Source organism: Pristiophorus japonicus, chromosome X (assembly GCF_044704955.1).
Source record: "Pristiophorus japonicus isolate sPriJap1 chromosome X, sPriJap1.hap1, whole genome shotgun sequence".
Classification (NCBI taxonomy): domain Eukaryota; kingdom Metazoa; phylum Chordata; class Chondrichthyes; family Pristiophoridae; genus Pristiophorus; species Pristiophorus japonicus.
Window position 1 is genome coordinate 3,571,427 of NC_092010.1, and position 21,121 is coordinate 3,592,547.

Here is a 21,121-nt window from a genome sequence, read left to right on the forward strand (position 1 = left end):
GGGGCACATTCGCAAGAACTGCCCCGCCTCCAAGGCCGCCAAACCACCGAAGGCGGCCAAGGCTGGCGCCGCCGCCACCACCCCTCCCCCTAGTTGCGTCCGCGTGCCGGGAGCCGTAGGTGCGCGGGCATCATCGGAGGCCTTTGTTTTCAGGGCCTCCGGCGGGGGGGAGGGAGAGCGTCCGACCGGAAGGAAGGCGCGGAAGAAGACAAAACATCCAGAGGCGGGTCCCCTCGGTGCGCCAGACAATTTGACCACCGCGCTCAGCCCAACCCAGTCACCGGCGAGCGCGGGGTGCCCCGAGCCCGTGCCCGAGCCCTTGAATAACACCACAGAGGGGCACAGGCGCGGGCAAGAAAAGGAAAGGGGGGGGCGGAGCGGGAGGCCTCGGCAGACATGGGGGTCTCCCTGCCTCCGCGCGCCCCCAGGAACAAAAGGAGGCGCGGCTCCGATGAGGCGGAGGGGGAACAACATCCCTCCGCGGAGGAGTCGGTGCCCGCCGCGTGTCCCGTGTCCCCCACCAGCGCCCCCAAATTGCGCTGCAGGCGCGAGGAGTCTGTCCCCGGGGAGGGTGAGGCAGTCGAGGCTGCCCAGCCGCTGCCTCCTGGTGATGGCGTGGAAGATCTGCCTGTCGTGGGGGGCGTGGGGACCGCGGAGGAATGCGTAGCCGCCGGGTCGAGCGTCCCGGGGACCGAGGCGGGCGGGGCCGAAAAGGCCGAACCTGAGCCCGCCCAGCCAATACCCAACTTCCCCCGGGAGTCGCTCGACCCGGCAGAAACTGAAATTCAGGTTTTTAATGAAACTGTAAATGCTGGGCCGGGGGGTGGCAGCGGGGAGGGGGAGGAACACCCACCCTCGCCTCTTACTTTGGAGCTGGAGCACTTGGGGAGCCTGGGGATTTCCTATGGCCGGGTCTCTCCTTGTTCTCCGGTTCCTGGGGCGGAGGGGGAACCCCTTCCGCTGTCATTTCCCGGCCCAGCACCATTTTTAAAAGAGCCCAGTGGGGACTCCTCTGCCGACGATCCTGGGGGTGGGATCGGGGCAGAGCCAGGGCCGGTTGGAGCGGCCGGTTCATTTGCCGTACCTTGTGCGGTCGATGGGCCGGCTGCTGGCTGCCACCTCCCGGAGGAGGACGGGGACTCAGTGGGGGACGCGGGAGAAGAACTAGAGACCACCGCCAGGGAGGCGGTGGATCTGCTCGCGGCCGCCGCTGAGGCCCTCCTCATTCCTGCAAAGGAACTCCGGGACTTTTTGGCCCAGAGCCGGGGTCGCCGCGACCAAGCCCGACTGGCCCTGGAAAAATGGTCCGAGCCGGAGCTGATCAAGTGGTCCGTCCGCGCCGCCGTTACAACCTTGGCCGCGGGCGGGCCCTTGACAAAGGAGCAGCACCTTGAGCTGCGCGAGCTCGAGGGACTCCTCGCTGGGCTGCGGAAGGAGCGGAGTTCAACAAAAGACTCCGCTCCCTCCCCCACAATAGGTTAAGGTAGAGGTTGCACTATGCTTTTGCCATGAAGATAACCATAGCCAGCCTCAACATCAACGGCGGCAGAGGGGCACGCCGTAGATTTGACAATTTTTCGCTCCTGCGGGAGGGGAAATATGCGGTGTGCTTCCTGCAAGAAACCCACACCGTTCCGGGAGACGAAGCCACGTGGCTCCTGGAATGGCAAGGAGAGGTCCGCATGAGCCACCTCACCGCCATTTCTAGTGGGGTGGCCATCTTGCTGGGCCCGCATTTTCAGCCGGAGATCTTGGGGGTCGAGGAGCCCGTGCCAGGCTGCTTGCTGCACGTAACGGTTCGCCTGGGGGACGTGCCGCTCCATCTCGTGAACGTGTACGCCCCTCAGCCCGGCCCGCAGCAAACGCGCTTCTTTGAAGAGGTGTCCGCTCTTCTTGGCTCCGTCGACGTCGGCGACTGCATTGTCCTCGGGGGGGATTTTAACTGCACCCTCGAGGCGAGGGACCGCTCCGGTGCCCCGCAGTGCATGACGGCGATGGAGAAGTTGAGGGACCTGGTCGGGTCCTTCGACTTGGTGGACGTCTGGCGAAATCTCCACCCCGACTCCAGCGCCTTTACTTGGGTGAGGCCTGGAGTAGGATGGTCTAGAGTCGACCGCCTTTACGTGTCTCGGGCGTACGTTTCCTGCGTCCCGGCGGCCTCCATGCGGCCGGTGCCGTGTTCGGACCACCACCTGGTGTGGGCGGAGCTCGCTTCGCTCCGCGCGAGGACGGGGTCCGCGTACTGGCACCTTAACAACCGGCTGCTGGAGGACGTGCGGTTCCAGGACTCGTTCCGTCGATTCTGGTCCGACTGGAGAAGGAAGCAGGGGGGCTTCCCCTCCTTGAGGCTATGGTGGGACGTGGGCAAGGCTCACGTTCGCGTCTTCTGTCAAGAGTACGCGAGGGGGTCGACCAAGAGGCGGGCGGCCAGAGTCGGGCGCCTAGAAAAAGAGGTGCTCGACCTGGAAGCCCGTCTCGGTCAAGTCGTCCAGGACCCGGCCCTGCGGACGGTGTACGAAGCGAAGAAGGCCGCGCTGAAGAACCTGCAGCTCGTCGGGTCCCGAGGCGCGTTCGTGAGGTCGCGGATCCGGTTCCTGCGGGATCTGGACCGCGGCTCCCCCTTCTTCTACTCGCTGGAAAAAAGACAGAGTGTCCGTAAGTAGCTCTTGACGCTGCTGGCCGACGACGGCTCTCTCGTCTCGGATCCGGAGGGCGTCAACAACAGGGTCCGTGAATATTACGGTTCTCTGTTTTCTCCGGATCCGTCCAGCGAGGAAGCGCGTAGAGTTTTGTGGGAGGACCTGCCGAAGGTCAGCCCGGAGGGCGCCGAAAAGCTGGAAGCTCCGCTAAGCCTGGCGGAGCTGACCGGTGCCCTCGCCCGGCTCTCGAGGGGAAAATCCCCGGGGCTGGACGGGCTGACCGTGGAGTTCCACAGGGCGTTCTGGGATGTCCTGGGGAGCGACTACGCGCGGGTCCTGGGGGAAAGTCTGGCGACCGGGGAGATGCCCCTCTCTTGGCGCAGGGCAGTCATCGTCCTGCTGCCTAAGAAGAGCGATCTCCGCCTCCTTAAGAACTGGCGCCCGGTCTCCCTCCTCAGCACGGACTACAAAATCTTCGCCAGGGCGATGTCTGCTCGCCTTGGTGCCGTGCTGGACCACATGATCCACCCCGACCAGTCCTACACGGTCCCGGGCCGGACAATCCACGATAACATCCATCTGGTCCGGGACCTCATCCATTGTTCCCAGGAGGCTGGTCTGTCGGTCGCCTTCCTATCCCTCGACTAAGAGAAGGCGTTCGACAGGGTGGATCACGACTATCTGCTCGGAACTCTGCGCGCTTTCGGGTTCGGGACGCATTTCGTCGCCCGGATCCGACTTTTGTACGCCGCCGCGGAGTGTCTGATTAAGGTTAACGGGTCCTTGACGGCGCCCCTTCGCTTTAGGAGAGGGGTGCGCCAGGGATGCCCCATGTCCGGCCAGTTATATGCTGTTTGCGTGGAGCCTTTCCTGCGCCTCTTGCGGACGAGGTTGACGGGACTGGCTCTGCAAGGGCCGGGCGTGGAGGTCGTCCTCTCGGCTTACGCCGATGACGTGCTCCTCGCGGTAGAGGATCCCGCTGACCTGCGGAGGATGCGTGAGTGCCAGGAGATTTACTCGGCCGCGTCCTCCGCCAGGATCAACTGGGAGAAATGTTCCGGACTCCTGGTGGGTCAGTGGCGGGTGGACTCCCTGCCGGAGGAGCTCAGGCCTTTTGCCTGGAGCACGACCCATCTCCTCTATCTGGGAGTCTACCTTAGCCCTGACGAGGGAGCCTGGCCGGCGAACTGGCAGGAGCTGGAGGCCAAGGTCGCCGCTCGCCTAGGGCGCTGGACAGGACTGCTCCGAGTGCTGTCCTACAGGGGTCGAGTGCTAGTCATAAACCAGCTGGTGGCCGCAATGTTGTGGTACCGGCTGGTCACTTTGACCCCTCCCCCTGCGTTTGTCGCCAAGATACAGAAGAAGCTGGTGGACTTCTTCTGGAACAACAGGAAGCACTGGGTCTCTGCCGCGGTCCTGAGTCTCCCGCTTGAGGAGGGCGGTCAGTCGTTGGTGTGCGTCAGCGCCCAGCTCGCGACTTTCCGTCTTCAGACCCTGCAGAGATACCTTTACGTCGAGCCCCCTCCTAGGTGGTGTGCTCTGGCGAGGTATTTCTTCCGCCAGCAGCTCGACCTCAATTATGACACGCAGCTCCTGTTTGTGAACTTGGGGGGTGCCAGGACCGCCCTCCGGGAGCTGCCTGTCTTTTACAGGGAACTCATCAGGGTCTGGAACAAAGTCTCCACCAAGCGCAGCTCTCCGCCGGCTGGAGTGGCGGCCGTCCTGCAGGAGCCGCTGCTCTGGAATCCGTACCTCCACGGCCGAGGTTTTATGTGGCGGTCGGAAGAGAGGGCTGTGGCTGGTGAGGTGACCAGGGTCAGGGACCTGCTCGATGGCGGAGGAGCGGGCTGGATGGCGCCAGACACGCTGGCGCGGCGCCTAAATTCTGCCAACGTCCGCCACGCGGCCGATGCCATCGAGTCGCTAAAAACAGCTCTGGGCCCTGACTCCGTTAGGTGTATCGAGGAGGCTCAAGCACGTGGGGAGATCCCGTCCGAACTGACCCCCGTCCGGACGGAATTCCTCATCAGCGCCAAACCCCGGAACCTCCCTCGGGGGCCGGCGCCTCACAACTTGAGCCGCCTCGGGGAAATCCCCTCCGTGCCTTTCAGTTCCGCGCGGAGGGGTTTCCTGTACGGGCTGCTCCTGCACACCCTCAACTTTGCCATCCTCGCCGGCCGTCCGGACACGCCATGGCGTACCATCTTGCCGTCCGGAGGAGGCGGGGGTCCCCGATGGAGGCCACTCTACGCAGGGGTCCTCCCACTATTCATCGGGGACTTGGCCTGGAGGGTGGTGCACGGAGCAGTGCCGTGCAATAAATTTTTAAGCCGGTTCACGGACTCCCAGGCCGCCTGCAATTTCTGCGGTCTGGAGGAGTCCGTGTTCCATGTTTTTATTGAATGCACAAGGTTGCAGCCCCTGTTCCACTATTTGAAGGGGCTGCTCCTGAAATTCTGGCTGCACTTCAGTCCCACTCTCCTGATCTTTAGGCACCCTGTGCGGAGGGGAGCGGGTAGGTCCGAAGGCCTCCTCGTAGGACTGCTCCTGGGCACGGCCAAGGGTGCCATCAGCCGGTCCAGGCAGCGGGCGGTCGAGGGGGTCGTTCAACCTGACTGCCTGCCTCTCTTCCGCTCTTACATCCGGTCCAGGGTGTCCTTGGAGATGGAGCACGCGGTGTCCACCGGTACGCTCGCGGCCTTCCGCGAGAGGTGGGCACCGGAGGGACTGGAGTGCATCATCACGCCCGGCAACCAAATTTTAATTTGATTTTACGTTTTTAAGTTTAATTTGTATTAATTGCCGGTGCTTTTAGTGTCCCCCTTCCCTTTTATAGGGGGCACTGGGGAAAATTGTGATTTTAGTGCCCAAAAAAAAAACCCCAAAAAAGAAAAACACAAAAAAAAACAAAAAAAGGGGGGGGAAAAAAAAAAAAGGGCCTTGTAAATGTCTGGAGTGTCACCCAGGTAGGGTGGCACCGTTTAATGTTTTATGTTTTCACAGTAAACTCAAAAGAGTTTCATGCACAAGGACCAATCGTGGAGCAGTGGAGGCGTGTCCTGCTCAGTTGGAGCTGTGAGCAGTGAGAGAAGCAGCTAGCAACTTGTGCTCCTGCCTGGAGAGCCCTGAGACCAGCCCAGGAAAAGAAGGAAGGAAGGGGCTTCACCACCAACTTTCACCCAGAGGGAGAGGAGGAAAAAGCAGAAAACTTTAAACAACTTTTTACCATTTCTGCAAGGAGTTGGAGAGAGGGGGAAAAACCAACAACAAACCAGGAGGGAGACTCTACTATTTCTACAGGTGGGTGTGGGTGCATTTCCCAAAAGACTTTGTTGTATCGGTGGGGGGAGGAAAGAAGACCACTGAGGGCCGGAACATCGCGGGGGGTGTGTGTGTGTGTGGTAGTGTGTGTGGGGGCCTTGCTTACAACTAGGCCCCCCCCACAATTGGAACCCCCCCCACCCCCCCCCCAATTGCCTAGCCTGGGATAGCTGGAGCTACCAGGCTGAAGATTTTTTCTCATTAACCCAATTAACATCGTTAGGAGTGTATGCCTGGTGGCTCTAGCTACCCCAGGTGAAGACATCTTCTCCCCCCACCTGAAGACCAACCCAAAGACTTTGTGTTTTGCCATCTGGGAGTGCACCCACCCACAGCTGCGAGGGGAGACCTGCCCTCGCAGTCCCCGCCCCCCTTCCCACCCCCCTCTCTCTTTCTCTGTTACTCTCTGTTTCTCCCCTCTCTCTCTGAGGCCCTTTCCTCCTAATTTAAAAAAAAACTAATTGAGACAACTGAGCAGAGGGAGCAAGGCCCCTCCCCAATTGCCAACGAGGGGAGAGGTGTGCCTCATTAAGGGCTCCTCTGCTCAGTCAATATACAAGAGGCCAATAAAGACCATTAAGGCCTGTGACTTTGGGGTGGGTGTAGCCCTTAAAGGGACCCCGTGATGGCGACCCCATCCACGCCGGTGGCAGGGCCAGCAAGGACATATGCGCAGGCGGTGTCCACATCCACGGCACCTCCTGCGCCACCCGCTGCCCTGCCACCATTCAGATTAATGACCAGGAAACACGGGGTCAAGAGCTACACTCACCCCACAATGAGCATCGAGGAGTGCGTGCGGGCGATGGCTGGGGTAGTCGGCCCCTCGGCCATTGTTGCAGCCTCCAAGATGTCTGGGAAGGCTGTGTTCTTCCTGGGGTCAGAGCGGGCGGTGTCCCTGGCCCTCGAAAAGGGGCTCACGGTGGGCGGGACGTTCCTGCCGGTGGACCCTCTCGAGGCCACCGCGCAGAGGGTCATCGTTTCAAACGTCCCGCCCTTTGTTCCCGCTGAGCTCCTCCTCCCTCACCTACACCAACTGGGGGAGGTAAGGTCAGGGATCAACCCCATACCGCTCGGCCTCAGGGAGAGCAGCCTGCGCCACGTGTTCTCCTTCCGCCGCCAGCTCTTTGTCCGGCTGGCGCGGGAGGAGACGACAGAGGGGTATTTTAATGTGGTGCACGAGGGGACTGCCTACCGCGTCTTCTGGACGTCGGACGGCGTGCGGTGCCATGCCTGCAGGGAGGTGGGGCATGTTCGTAAGAACTGCCCCGCCTCCAAGGCCGCCAAACCACCGAAGGCGGCCAAGGTTGGCGCCGCCGCCACCCCTCCCCCTAGTTGCGTCCGCGTGCCGGGAGCCGTAGGTGCGCGTGCATCGTCGGAGGCCTTTGTTTTCAGGGCCTCCGGCGGGGGGGAGGGAGAGCGTCCGATCGGAAAGAAGGCGCGGAAGAAGGCAAAACATCAAGAGGCGGGTCCCCTCAGTGCGCCAGAAAATTTGACCACCGCGCTCAGCCCAACCCCGTCACCGGCGAGCGCGGGGTGCCCTGAGCCCGTGCCTGAGCCCTTGACCAATACCGCGGAGGGGCCCGGGCACGGGCAAGAAAAGGAAAAGGGGGGGGCGGAGCGGGAGGCCTCGGCAGACATAGAGGTCTCCCTGCCTTCGCGCACCCCCAGGAACAAAAAGAGGCACCGCCCCAATGAGGCGGAGGGGGAACAACATCCCTCCGCGGAGGAGGCGGTGCCCGCCGCGTGTCCCGCGTCCCCCACCAGCGCCACCAAATTGCGCTGCAGGCGCGAGGAGTCTGTCCCCGGGGAGGGTGAGGCAGTCGAGGCTGCCCAGCCGCTGCCTCCTGGGGATGGCGTGGAAGATCTGCCTGTCGTGGGGGGCGTGGGGCCAGTGGAAGAATGCGTAGCCGCCGGGTCGAGCGTCCCGGGGACCGAGGCGGGCGGGGCCGAAAAGGCCGAACCTGAGCCCGCCCAGCCAATACCCAACTTCCCCCGGGATTTGCTCGACCCGGTGGAAACTGAGAATATGAACAATTTTAATGAATCCGTACACGCTGGGCTGGGGGGAGGCGGCGGGGAGGGGGAAGAACAACAACCCTTGCCCCCTACTTTGGAGCTGGGGGACTTGGTGGACCTGGAGAACTTCCTAAACCAGGTCTCTCCGTGTTCCCCGGTTCCTGGGGCGGAGGAGGAACCCCTTCCGCTGTCGCTTCCCGACCCAGCACCAATTTTAAAAGAGCCCAGTGGGGACTCCTCTGCCGACGATCCTGGGGGTGGGATCGGGGCAGAGCCAGGGCCAGATGGAGCGGTCGGGCCGTTTGCCGTACCTCGTGCGGTCGACGGGCTGGCTGCTAGCGGCGACCTCCCGGAGGGGGACGGGGACTCGGTGGAGGACGCGGGTGAAGATCTCGAGTCCATCGCCAGTGAGGCGGTGGATCTGCTCGCGGCCGCCACTGAGACCCTCCTCATTCCCCCAGAGGAACTCCGGGACTTTTTGGTCCAGTGCCGGGGTCGCCGCGACCAAGCCCGTCTGGCCCTGGAAAGATGGTCCGAGCCGGGGCTGCTCGTCGCGTCCGTCCGCGCCGCCGCTAAAACCATGGCCGCGGGCGGGCCCTTATCAAAGGCTCAAGGCCTTGAGCTGCGCCGGCTCAAAAAGTTCCTCGCTGCGCTGCTGAAGGAGTGGAGGTCAACAAATGACTCCACTCCCCCCCCCCACAATAGGTTAGGTAGAGGTTGCACTATGCTTTTGTCATGAAGATAACCATAGCCAGCCTCAACATCAACGGCGGCAGAGGGGCACGCCGTAGATTTGACAATTTTTCGCTCCTGCGGGAGGGGAAATATGCGGTGTGCTTCCTGCAAGAAACCCACACCGTTCCGGGAGACGAAGCCACGTGGCTCCTGGAATGGCAAGGAGAGGTCCGCATGAGCCACCTCACCGCCATTTCTAGTGGGGTGGCCATCTTGCTGGGCCCGCATTTTCAGCCGGAGATCTTGGGGGTCGAGGAGCCCGTGCCAGGCCGCTTGCTGCACGTAACGGTTCGCCTGGGGGACGTGCCGCTCCATCTCGTGAACGTGTACGCCCCTCAGCCCGGCCCGCAGCAGACGCGCTTCTTTGAAGAGGTGTCCGCTCTTCTTGGCTCCGTTGACGTCGGCGACTGCATTGTCCTCGGGGGGGATTTTAACTGCACCCTCGAGGCGAGGGACCGCTCCGGTGCCCCGCAGTGCATGACGGCGATGGAGAAGTTGAGGGACCTGGTCGGGTCCTTCGACTTGGTGGACGTCTGGCGAAATCTCCACCCCGACTCCAGCGCCTTTACTTGGGTGAGGCCTGGAGTAGGATGGTCTAGAGTCGACCGCCTTTACGTGTCTCGGGCGTACGTTTCCTGCGTCCCGGCGGCCTCCATGCGGCCGGTGCCATGTTCGGACCACCACCTGGTGTGCGCGGAGCTCGCTTCGCTCCGCGCGAGGACGGGGTCCGCGTACTGGCACTTTAACAACCGGCTACTGGAGGACGTGCGGTTCCAGGACTCGTTCCGTCGATTCTGGTCCGACTGGAGAAGGAAGCAGGGGGGCTTCCCCTCCTTGAGGCTATGGTGGGACGTGGGCAAGGCTCACGTCCGCGTCTTCTGTCAAGAGTACGCGAGGGGGTCGACCAAGAGGCGGGCGGCCAGGGTCGGGCGCCTAGAAAAAGAGGTGCTCGACCTGGAAGCCCGTCTCGGTCAAGTCGTCCAGGACACGGCCCTGCGGACGGTGTACGAAGCGAAGAAGGCCGCGCTGAAGGACCTGCAGCTCGTCGGATCCCGAGGCGCGTTCGTGAGGTCGCGGATCCGGTTCCTGCGGGATCTGGACCGCGGCTCCCCCTTCTTCTACTCGCTGGAAAAAAGGCAGAGTGTCCGTAAGCAGCTCTTGACGCTGCTGGCCGACGACGGCTCTCTCGTCTCGGATCCGGAGGGCGTCAACAACAGGGCCCGTGAATATTACGGGGCTCTGTTCTCTCCGGATCCGTCCAGCGAGGAAGCGCGTAGAGTTTTGTGGGAGGACCTGCCGAAGGTCAGCCCGGAGGGCGCCGAAAAGCTGGAAGCTCCGCGAAGCCTGGCGGAGCTGACCGGTGCCCTCGCCCGGCTCTCGAGGGGAAAATCCCCGGGGCTGGACGGGCTGACCGTGGAGTTCCACAGGGCGTTCTGGGACGTCCTGGGGAGCGACTACGCGCAGGTCCTGGGGGAAAGTCTGGCGACCGGGGAGATGCCCCTCTCTTGGCGCAGGGCAGTCATCGTCCTGCTGCCTAAGAAGGGCGATCTCCGCCTCCTTAAGAACTGGCGTCCGGTCTCCCTCCTCAGCACGGACTACAAAATCTTCGCCAGGGCGATGTCTGCTCGCCTTGGTGCCATGCTGGACCACATGATCCACCCCGACCAGTCCTACACGGTCCCGGGCCGGACAATCCACGATAACATCCATCTGGTCCGGGACCTCATCCATTGTTCCCAGGAGGCTGGTCTGTCGGTCGCCTTCCTATCCCTCGACCAAGAGAAGGCGTTCGACAGGTTGGATCACGACTATCTGCTCGGAACTCTGCGCGCTTTCGGGTTCGGGACGCATTTCGTCGCCCGGATCCGACTTTTGTACGCCGCCGCGGAGTGTCTGATTAAGGTTAACGGGTCCTTGACGGCGCCCCTTCGCTTTAGGAGAGGGGTGCGCCAGGGATGCCCCATGTCCGGCCAGTTATATGCTGTTTGCGTGGAGCCTTTCCTGCGCCTCTTGCGGACGAGGTTGATGGGACTGGCTCTGCAAGGGCCGGGCGTGGAGGTCGTCCTCTCGGCTTACGCCGATGACGTGCTCCTCGCGGTAGAGGATCCCGCTGACCTGCGGAGGATGCGTGAGTGCCAGGAGATTTACTCGGCCGCGTCCTCCGCCAGGATCAACTGGGAGAAATGTTCCGGACTCCTGGTGGGTCAGTGGCGGGTGGACTCCCTGCCGGAGGAGCTCAGGCCTTTTGCCTGGAGCACGACCCATCTCCTCTATCTGGGAGTCTACCTTAGCCCCGACGAGGGAGCCTGGCCGGCGAACTGGCAGGAGCTGGAGGCCAAGGTCGCCGCTCGCCTAGGGCGCTGGACAGGACTGCTCCGAGTGCTGTCCTACAGGGGTCGAGCGCTAGTCATAAACCAGCTGGTGGCCGCAATGTTGTGGTACCGGCTGGTCACTTTGACCCCTCCCCCTGCGTTTGTCGCCAAGATACAGAAGAAGCTGGTGGACTTCTTCTGGAACAACAGGAAGCACTGGGTCTCTGCCGCGGTCCTGAGTCTCCCGCTTGAGGAGGGCGGTCAGTCGTTGGTGTGCGTCAGCGCCCAGCTCGCGACTTTCCGTCTTCAGACCCTGCAGAGATACCTTTACGTCGAGCTCCCTCCTAGGTGGTGTGCTCTGGCGAGGTATTTCTTCCGCCAGCAGCTCGACCTCAATTATGACACGCAGCTCCTGTTTGTGAACTTGGGGGGTGCCAGGACCGCCCTCCGGGAGCTGCCTGTCTTTTACAGGGAACTCATCAGGGTCTGGAACAAAGTCTCCACCAAGCGCAGCTCTCCGCCGGCTGGAGTGGCGGCCGTCCTGCAGGAACCGCTGCTCGGGAATCCGTACCTCCACGGCCGAGGTTTTATGTGGCGGTCGGAAGAGAGGGCTGTGGCTGGTGAGGTGACCAGGGTCAGGGACCTGCTCGATGGCGGAGGAGCGGGCTGGATGGCGCCAGACACGCTGGCGCGGCGCCTAAATTCTGCTAACGTCCGCCACGCGGCCGATGCCATCGAGTCGCTAAAAACAGCTCTGGGCCCTGACTCCGTTAGGTGTATCGAGGAGGCTCAAGCACGTGGGGAGATCCCGTCCGAACTGACCCCCGTCCGGACGGAATTCCTCATCGGCGCCAAACCCCGGAACCTCCCTCGGGGGCCGGCGCCTCACAACTTGAGCCGCCTCGGGGAAATCCCCTCCGTGCCTTTCAGTTCCGCGCGGAGGGGTTTCCTGTACGGGCTGCTCCTGCACACCCTCAACTTTGCCATCCTCGCCGGCCGTCCGGACACGCCATGGCGTACCATCTTGCCGTCCGGAGGAGGCGGGGGTCCCCGATGGAGGCCACTCTACGCAGGGGTCCTCCCACTATTCATCGGGGACTTGGCCTGGAGTGTGGTGCACGGAGCAGTGCCGTGCAATAAATTTTTAAGCCGGTTCACGGACTCCCAGGCCGCCTGCAATTTCTGCGGTCTGGAGGAGTCCGTGTTCCATGTTTTTATTGAATGCACAAGGTTGCAGCCCCTGTTCCACTATTTGAAGGGGCTGCTCCTGAAATTCTGGCTGCACTTCAGTCCCACTCTCCTGATCTTTGGGCACCCTGTGCGGAGGGGAGCGGGCAGGTCCGAAGGCCTCCTCGTAGGACTGCTCCTGGGCACGGCCAAGGGTGCCATCAGCCGGTCCAGGCAGCGGGCGGTCGAGGGGGTCGTTCAACCTGACTGCCTGCCTCTCTTCCGCTCTTACATCCGGTCCAGGGTGTCCTTGGAGATGGAGCACGCGGTGTCCACCGGTACGCTCGCGGCCTTCCGCGAGAGGTGGGCACCGGAGGGACTGGAGTGCATCATCACGCCCGGCAACCAAATTTTAATTTGATTTTACGTTTTAAAGTTTAATTTGTTTTCATTGCCGGTGCTTTTAGTGTCCCCCTTCCCTTTTATAGGGGGCACTGGGGAAAATTGTGATTTTAGCGCCCCAAAAAAAAAAACACAAAAAACACAAAAAAAAAAAGGGGGGGGAAAAAAAAAAGTGCCTGGTAATGTCTGGAGTGTCACCCAGGTCGGGTGGCACCATTTAATGTTTTTTATGTTTTACAGGTAAACTCAAAAGAGTTTCATGCACAAGGATTCCCTTTTATAGGGGGCACTGGGGAAAATTGTGATTTTAGTGCCCAAAAAAAAAACCAAAAATAGAACACAAAAAAAAAAGGGGGAAAAAAAAAAAGGGCCTTGTAAATGTCTGGAGTGTCACCCAGGTCGGGTGGCACCGTTTAATGTTTTATGTTTTTGCAGGTGAACTTCAAAAGAGTTTCATGCACAAGGACCCTCAGGTCCCTCTGCACCTCAGCATGTTGTAATTTCTCCCCATTTAAATAATATTCCCTTTTACTGTTTTTTTCCCCCAAGGTGGATGACCTCACACTTTCTGACATTGTATTCCATCTGCCAAACCTTAGCCCATTCGCTTAACCTATCTAAATCTCTTTGCAGCCTCTCTGTGTCATCTACACAACCCGCTTTCCCACTAATCTTTGTGTCATCTGCAAATGTTGTTACACTACACTCTGCCCCCTCTTCCAGGTCATCTATGTATATTGTAAACAGTTGTGGTCCCAGCACCGATCCCTGTGGCACACCACTAACCACCGATTTCCAACCCGAAAAGGACCCATTTATCCTGACTCTCTGCTTTCTGTTCACCAGCCAATTCTCTATCCATGCCAATACATTTCCTCTGATTCTGCATACCTCTATCTTCTGCAGTAACATTTTGTGTGGCACCTTATCGAATGCCTTTTGGAAATCTAAATACACCACATTTAAACAAATCTAAACACATACAACATTCCCCAGTTAATTGTAGTCAAACAACTTACAACAGGTTTTCTGGCACTGCTGTTTTTGAGCCAGTTGTTCCAGGACACCCATAGTGAATGCCTCAGATCCCTCTCACTCAGTGTGACATTATCCACACTCACCCCAACGTCATAGTCGAGATCAGTCTGCTAACTTCAAGGAACACAGCAAAAGACCATTCAGCAAGCGTCGCCATGTTGTTAATTGTGGTAGATTTACTCTTTCTAAACTCGTTTTCCTCACTTGCTCCATTCACTTAATATCCATATAACCCAATATCTTTCCCCCTTTTAAATACATGAATTAAATCTGCACCAATGTCCTCCTGTGGTAGTGCATTTCACATTCCTACAACATGTTCCATTAAGAATTATTTCCTGGATTACCTTTACAACAGCTTAGTTGAAATTTAAAATGGATGCCATTGATTACATATTCCCCAATGATAAACATGAGTTTTAGAAATCTTAATTTGGTCAATTCCCTCTTTAATTTTCACTCAGGATATTAACAATACTGACAAGACCATCTTTAATGCCCATCCATAGTTGCCTTAAACGATGGTGCTGGGCGTTCTTTTTAAACATCTCGATCAGATCACTCCTCATCTTTTGGGAGGTCATAGAAAGAATGATCCGTTCCTGAAATGGTCGCCTGGTGAGGGTGATAGAGGCAAAAAAAGAATAATGAACTAATTTGAACAGTTAGATATTGTGAAAGGGAATCTTAAGCTTCTACTGGAGGATAAGTTTGATGGACCAATATTAATGTTAGTGATCCAATCTAAACACTGGGGAACTCACCTTATCCCTACTGACAGTATTAATGTGATTGGGATCTTCTGGGACTGAGCAGCTGAATCTTCCCCATCTCAAGTTGCAAACAATCCATTGATCCAGCATTTTCTCTCTGGTTTCCATTTCAAATCTCCCACCATCTTTCTGCAACAACATTTATTTATATAGCACCTTTAACGTAGCAAAACGTCCCACGGCACTTCACAGCAGTGATACAATACAAAAGAGATAAATTTGACACCGAGCCGCAGAAGAAGAAATGACAGCAGATGGTCAGAGAGGTAGATTTTAAGGAGCGTCTTAAAAGGAGGAAAGAGAGATAGAGAGGCGGAGAGGTTTAGGGAGGGAGTTCCAGAGCTTGGGGCCCAGGCAGCCGAAGGCACGGCCACCGATGGTTGAGCGATTATAATCAGTGATGCTCAGGAGGACAGAGTTAGAGGAGTGCAGACATCTCGGGGGGTTGTGGGGCTGGAGATTACAGAGATAGGGAGGGGCGAGGCCAGGGAGGGATTTGAAAACAAGGATGAGAATTTTGAAATCGAGGCGTTGCTTCACCGGGAACCAATGTCGGTCGGCGAGCACAGGGGGTGATGGGTGAGTGGGACTTGGTGCGAGTTAGGACAGGAGCTGCCGAGTTTTGGATCACCTCTGGTTTACATCGGGTAGAATGTGGGAGGCCAGTCAGGAGAGAGTCGGAATAGTCAAGTCTGAAGGTAACAAAGGCAGGGATGAGGGTTTCAGCAGTGAATGAGCTGAGGCAGGGCGGAGACGGACGATGTTACGGAGGTGGAAATAGACGGTTTCAGTTATGCTGCGGATATGTGGTCAGAAACTCATTTCAGGGTGAAATATAACACCAGGGTTGTGAATAGTTACCTCCGATTTGCTCTTCTCAGACATGGTCTTGTCCTCTTCAGTACCTTCCCTGTCACTCTTAGTTTGCCCTCCCTTCCTGAGCTTGGCCACCTTATTCACTCCACTTTGCCCCAATGTTTGTGCCCTTGTGGAGCCCTGAGTCTGTTCAATGGTTGTGCCCCAGGTCTGTTATTTGTGCCTTTTGTGTGAGGTGCCGGGCTAAAGTGAAGCACAATGTGAGTGAAACCCTTTGCTATCAGCAGCAGTGTTTAGTTTGGATGCACTAATATGTGAAGCGTCTTTTGTTGTGACTTTCCCTGAGACTAAGACAATCCGCCCGCGCAGCCGGACACCACCTTCTCCCTCCTGCCGCCTCCCGCTTTCTGGCCGTTGCCCGGCGACGCCGCCTCTATTTATAGCGCCCGCCTCCCCCGGGGGCGGGGCCATTGGAAGGGTAACACGTGAACCCGCGCTGCGGCCAATCAGAGCGCTGCAGCTGAGGGTTTTGCGGGGCCCCGCCCCCGCGAGCGCCGGCGGGAGGAGCCAGCCCGCCTCACGCGCCCAGGAAGGCAGAGCGCGAGCCCTTTGGGGGGGAGGCGGAGGCTATAAATAGAGGCGGTGTCGCCGGGCAACGGGCAGAAAGCGGGAGGCTGCAGGAGGGAGAAGGTGGTGTGCGGCTGCGCGGGCGGATTGTCAACCGTGTGAGGGCAATTCAGTTCATAAATTGTATTTCACATTTTGGACATTGGGTCAATAATTTATTTATGACAAGAACAAGAGCAAAATACCCTGAGGAGAGACAGGAGCTGGCAGGGTGACTTGTAGCCCGTCACCTCACACAAAAGGCACAAATAACAGACCTGGGGCACAACCATTGAACAGACTCAGGGCTCCACAAGGGCACAAACATTGGGGCAAAGTGGAGTGAATAAGGTGGCCAAGCTCAGGAAGGGAGGGCAAACTAAGAGTGACAGGGAAGGTACTGAAGAGGACAAGACCATGTCTGAGAAGAACAAATCGGAGGGAAGGTGCTGGGAGATTTGAAATGGAAACCAGAGAGAAAACGCTGCATCAATGGATTGTTTACAACTTGAGATGGGGAAGGTTCAGCTGCTCAGTCCCAAAAAATCCCGATCATGTTATTTTTAATTATCAGGACGAGGAAAACGTTCGACTCTGAACTCCAGCGTCCAACAGGACACAAGTCATCTCCGCTGGTCTGAAGGGGGAGGGAAGCTCTTCTATCATTTTGCCCCACGGGACGTTTTACTGCGTTAAAGGCGCTATATAAATGCAAGTTGTTGTGTGTATCCAGTCATTTACATAGTGCCCTTTCTCTCACTACTTTTATTGCTCGATTACTTTGAGGCAATTGATGAAAATGACCGGAGTTTTGTTGTCGGAAATAGTGCAGTAATTAATGATTATTCATCATACTCTATAATATATATTTATATATAATCCATCAGACGATCGTCATTTGCTCAAACTCCCGGCCCACAGTGTTACTCGGAGTGAGGTGACACCAGTTGTAACCGAGTGAAACATTCGCTCTTACTTTGAGTTTTGTTCAGCGTTTCTTTGGCACCAAAACTCAACGTCATGTTCGGGTATCTCCGAGCTCGGGTCAGAGCGTCGCTTTTGTGCCGGTGACATCCGACACTTCTGGGCTCTTATGTTTGCAGCCTGCGTTCACTCAGCACGGTCTGTATTTGGGGAGGGGTGTTCCGGGACCCCGGGCTTGGCCACTGATGCCCATTGCTGACTGTGTTTGGTTGTATTTAGTGAACTGAAGGCACTGATCAAATGCTCGACCTAAATCGCTCACCTTTCACTTTCGGTAAACATGACATCGGAGGCCCTTAAGTTGCATTGATCTTTCGGAGTTTATTCAGACGGTAAATCCTTTCCTGCCGTTGTATTACACAACCGTCTCATCGCTTTAACACCGCCTCAGACTTACAAAGCACAATTTTGTGTCCTCGACCACTATCTATAGCCGGCTAGAGACTAAAGTATATTAGCGTTAAATAAACTGCTCAATGACAATGAATCTGATCACAATTTGCTTGTTTAATAATGTTTGAATAACACTGTACAACACAGATTTTACTGGGTCACTGTAGACACAGATCAATCAGTTTGCATGGAAACATTTTAAATACAATACAGAATAATACAAACCAAAGCACATTTCAGCCAGTCGAGCCTGTGTTAAATAAATTACACGTTTCAACACATCCAACGTTTCAATTTTCAAATTCAGCTTCTGCTTAATCTTTTCTCGTCACTTTCTTAAAGTTTGAAAACTACAATAACAGCATTTTACTGAACATATCATCACGAATTCTCACTGTTAATAAATATAGCGACTGAAAAATTGTTTCCAGAGTGGGGCTGAAATTCAGCCTCCCGATAAGGCCTCTGTCCGCTGGAAAGTGGTGGCCATGTGTCGGTGTCGAATGACCGCCGATTTTTGGTCGATTGGTCACCGCTCGCAAAATTCTCCTTGGGATTTTTCCGGCGGTGACCATATTCGCCCCACTCCCCCCACTTCCGCCCCACTGCTGCCAAAGCCTCCTAAGTGCGTTATCAAAGCGCGCAACGCCAATGTCCCGCCCCGGAAGCAAAATTCAGGTGAGAAAGTCTTCCAGCCCCCGGTCGGTGTCTTTGACAGCTTTTCCTGTCAGTGCACTGTGTTTGAAATGGCAGCATAGCCACCATTAAAGGGGAGGACACACTGCCACGGCTGCCATCTTATTTTTTTTCCTGGCCGACTGCTAGATCGGTCCGAAAATTGTGCTCCCGGGTTCGGCCGGCCCGCCAACAGGCGACCTTGCACCCGCTCTTGGGCACCAGGCCACTGACCAGGCCGAAACCCTCCCTGGTGGGCCCAGTGGACCCAACTTAAAAAGATGCAAAGCTCGCAGTGGTCTCCCCTTTCACTGAAGGAGAGAGATGTTGTGACGCACAGCCTGGTGCTGATGACTGTCAGTAGTGGAGACTCCCTTCGCACCCTGACTTCCAACCCCATTATGACCGACTTCTGCCCCCTCGAAAAAAAACAACAAAGAGGTGAAATTCGCAAGATGGGCCAACGCATCCATTGGAAAACACAACAAAAACGGGAGGTGCGAGCCATTTCCGATGGGGGTGAATTTTGGCCACAGTATATATTGTGATGGGCATCTTTACCAACACAGATCTCACCAGTCTGCAGAAAGACAGCATCGATCCCAGCGATCTGTCACCATCAGAATAAAGGGGCTGTGATAACTCGGTGGGACAAAGACTCTCAGAGATTAAACACATTCTGCAGATGCTGCAGTTTATAGCAGAGGGAACATTTTGAAATCCCAGTGGAAGATACAATTTTAGAGCGAGAGGGTCAAGCATTAGACTACAACAACATAGCCCCAAATCGCCAACCCTCACTGTCAGTGAGGAATCATGGAATGTACCCTTATATTCAATCTTCATCCACACAAATATTATCATAAAGAGTGAAAGGTAAGAAGTATAAATATGAGTAATGTTTGAGATAACAAGTGATTATTGAAGGCCATTCAAATAGCAAGAAAAATTCAAACTCAGTAAAATTATAAATTGGTTACTGTTCTCTACATTTATATGGCCTCTCTCCTGTGTGGATCCGCTGGTGTGTCTGGAGGGTCCCTGCCCGTGTGAAACTCTTTCCACATTCAGTACATTTATACGGCCTCTCTCCTGTGTGGATCCGCTGGTGTCTATGGAGGTGCCCTGACACTGTGAAACTCTTTCCACATTCCGTACATTTATATGGCTTCTCTCCTGTGTGGATCCGCTGGTGTTTATGGAGGTCCCCTGCCTGTGTGAAACTCTTTCCACATTCAGTACATTTATACGGCCTCTCTCCTGTGTGGATCCGCTGGTGTAGGTGAGGATCTCCTGATTTTTTATATTCTCTGGTTTGGACAGATTGTCTGAATGATCGCTGCCCACTTTCCTGTTGAAAAAGATATTTTGTGCTCGGTGGAGAAGATTGTCCGGCTGAAATCTGCCCACCGGATTCAGGATGTCTTCTGATGTGCTTCTGGAGAAAACGTGCAGAAGTAAATGCAACATTGCAATGAGGGCAAGGATAGCACTCATCTCGGTGCACTTGTTGCCCTGCTGGAGAAGGAAGAAAGAGAAATTGTCAATGTAATGAAACATCTCGAAGTTTCTTTTGGAAGTACAACTCATGATTATTTCAGTATTAAAAGCAGGGCTCTTAAGATGTTAATTTTCTGAATTTAGAGCCTCCTCCTGTGGAAGTGGTGGGGGATCATCAATAGGGATTGTCCATTTAAATATTACTGTCTAATGTTTAATGGTTCATGTATTCAGTCTGTGAAATCCTCCAAGGAACAAGGTATACATCAATAATATTTTAAGAATTGTTATAAACCAGTGTGAAAATCAGCTTTGTTAAAACAGGGAAAAGAAAATTAAACAGCAAGTGTTGAATAAAAAAGCAGGGGAGCTGGCTGGGAGTTGCCAGTGACCCCAACAGTGCAATGATGTTCATTGTATCTTTATAAATGCTCAATTATTCATTGAGCGACTCCAACTAAGTTTTCTAATAACATCAATATTCAAAAAATATTTAAATTTATAAAACCCATAAAATGGATACTAACTCTATAATAAGTAGTTGATTTTCCCTGGCATTGGGCAGTCTCAAGTCAAGCAAGGTTAGAGAATGGGGGAATGACAGGACCAAGGTGTGGAAGGGAGAATGAGAGAGGGGACAAAAACAGAAAATGCTGCAAACACTCAGCAGGCCAGGCAGCATCTGTGGTGAGAGAAACAGTTAACGTTTCAGGTCTGAGACCCTTTGTCGGGACTGGAAATGTCAGAGATGTAACAGGTTTGAAGCAGGTGCAGAGGCAGGGAAATGGGGGAAGGGAGGAAAGAACAAAAGGGACGGTCTGTGATCGGGTGGAAGGCAGGAACGATTAAATGTTGCAAATGGGGATGGCAGAATCATAAACAGCTGCCGGCTGAAACAATAGGGGCAGAAGTTTCAGACATTTGCAACATTTGCTGTACTGAGGGAGTGCTTCACTGTCAGAAGTGTCATCTTTCAAACCATGCAAAACTTTGACCTTGTGTCCTGGCCAATATTTAGCCCTCAATCACAAAACGAAAACAGAATATCTGGTCATTATCACATTGCTGTTTGTGGGAGCTTGCTGTGCACAAGTTGGCTGCCACATTACATCAGTGACTACTCTCCAAAAGTACTTCATTGGCTGTAAAATGCTTTGAGATGTTCGCTGGTCATGAAGGGCACTATATAAATGCAAGTCTTTCTTGTCTGCCTGTTAAGTTGGACGAGAACAATCCCATCACCAGACCATTTATCTCATTGCTGTTTGTGGGATCTTGCTGTGTGCAAACTGTGCTGCTGAATTTGCCGACATAACAACAGTGATTGCACTTCTAAAAGTAAGTCATTGCCTCTAAAGAACTTTGGGACATCCCGAGCACATCAAAAGCACGATATGATGCAATTCTTTCTTAAGCTGAAAAGTAGGATGATATTTAAGGGAGCAGTTCCTGACCTCAGTGCCTATTCTGTGGGAACATCCTTTGTCTCAGAGACAACAGTGTTACCGACTGAGGATAATTGACACACCAAAGAGTCACTGTAGAGGGATCAGGAGAGGGATCACTTGCTGAATTCACCCCTTCCCAGTCCAAGAGTACTAAGGACAATGATACCGCCTCACCTACTGTCCAGGTAGGGATACTGGGAACCGGTAAAGCCTGTACAGACTTAGTTGCACCTGTATCTTTCATTGCTCTCTATCCCCTATTACAATATAAAAGTCACAGTCAGTCAATGATC

The 21,121-nt window shown here is 55.6% G+C and overlaps 1 protein-coding gene and 1 pseudogene across 1 annotated transcript in view; both read right to left on the bottom strand.

Moving 5' to 3' along the window:
* Positions 1–15,611, bottom strand: part of LOC139240927 (histone-lysine N-methyltransferase PRDM9-like) — a 46,109-nt gene extending 30,498 nt beyond the window's left edge. Inside the window, exons 1-2 of the mRNA XM_070869461.1 lie at positions 15,268–15,611; positions 14,398–14,535 (exon numbers count right to left, since the gene is read on the bottom strand). Coding sequence (XP_070725562.1) covers positions 14,398–14,535; positions 15,268–15,291 — 162 coding nt within the window. The 5' untranslated portion in view covers positions 15,292–15,611. The remainder of the gene's footprint in view (positions 1–14,397; positions 14,536–15,267) is intronic.
* Positions 1–21,121, bottom strand: part of LOC139240779 (zinc finger protein 420-like) — a 134,989-nt pseudogene that overhangs the window by 36,446 nt on the left and 77,422 nt on the right.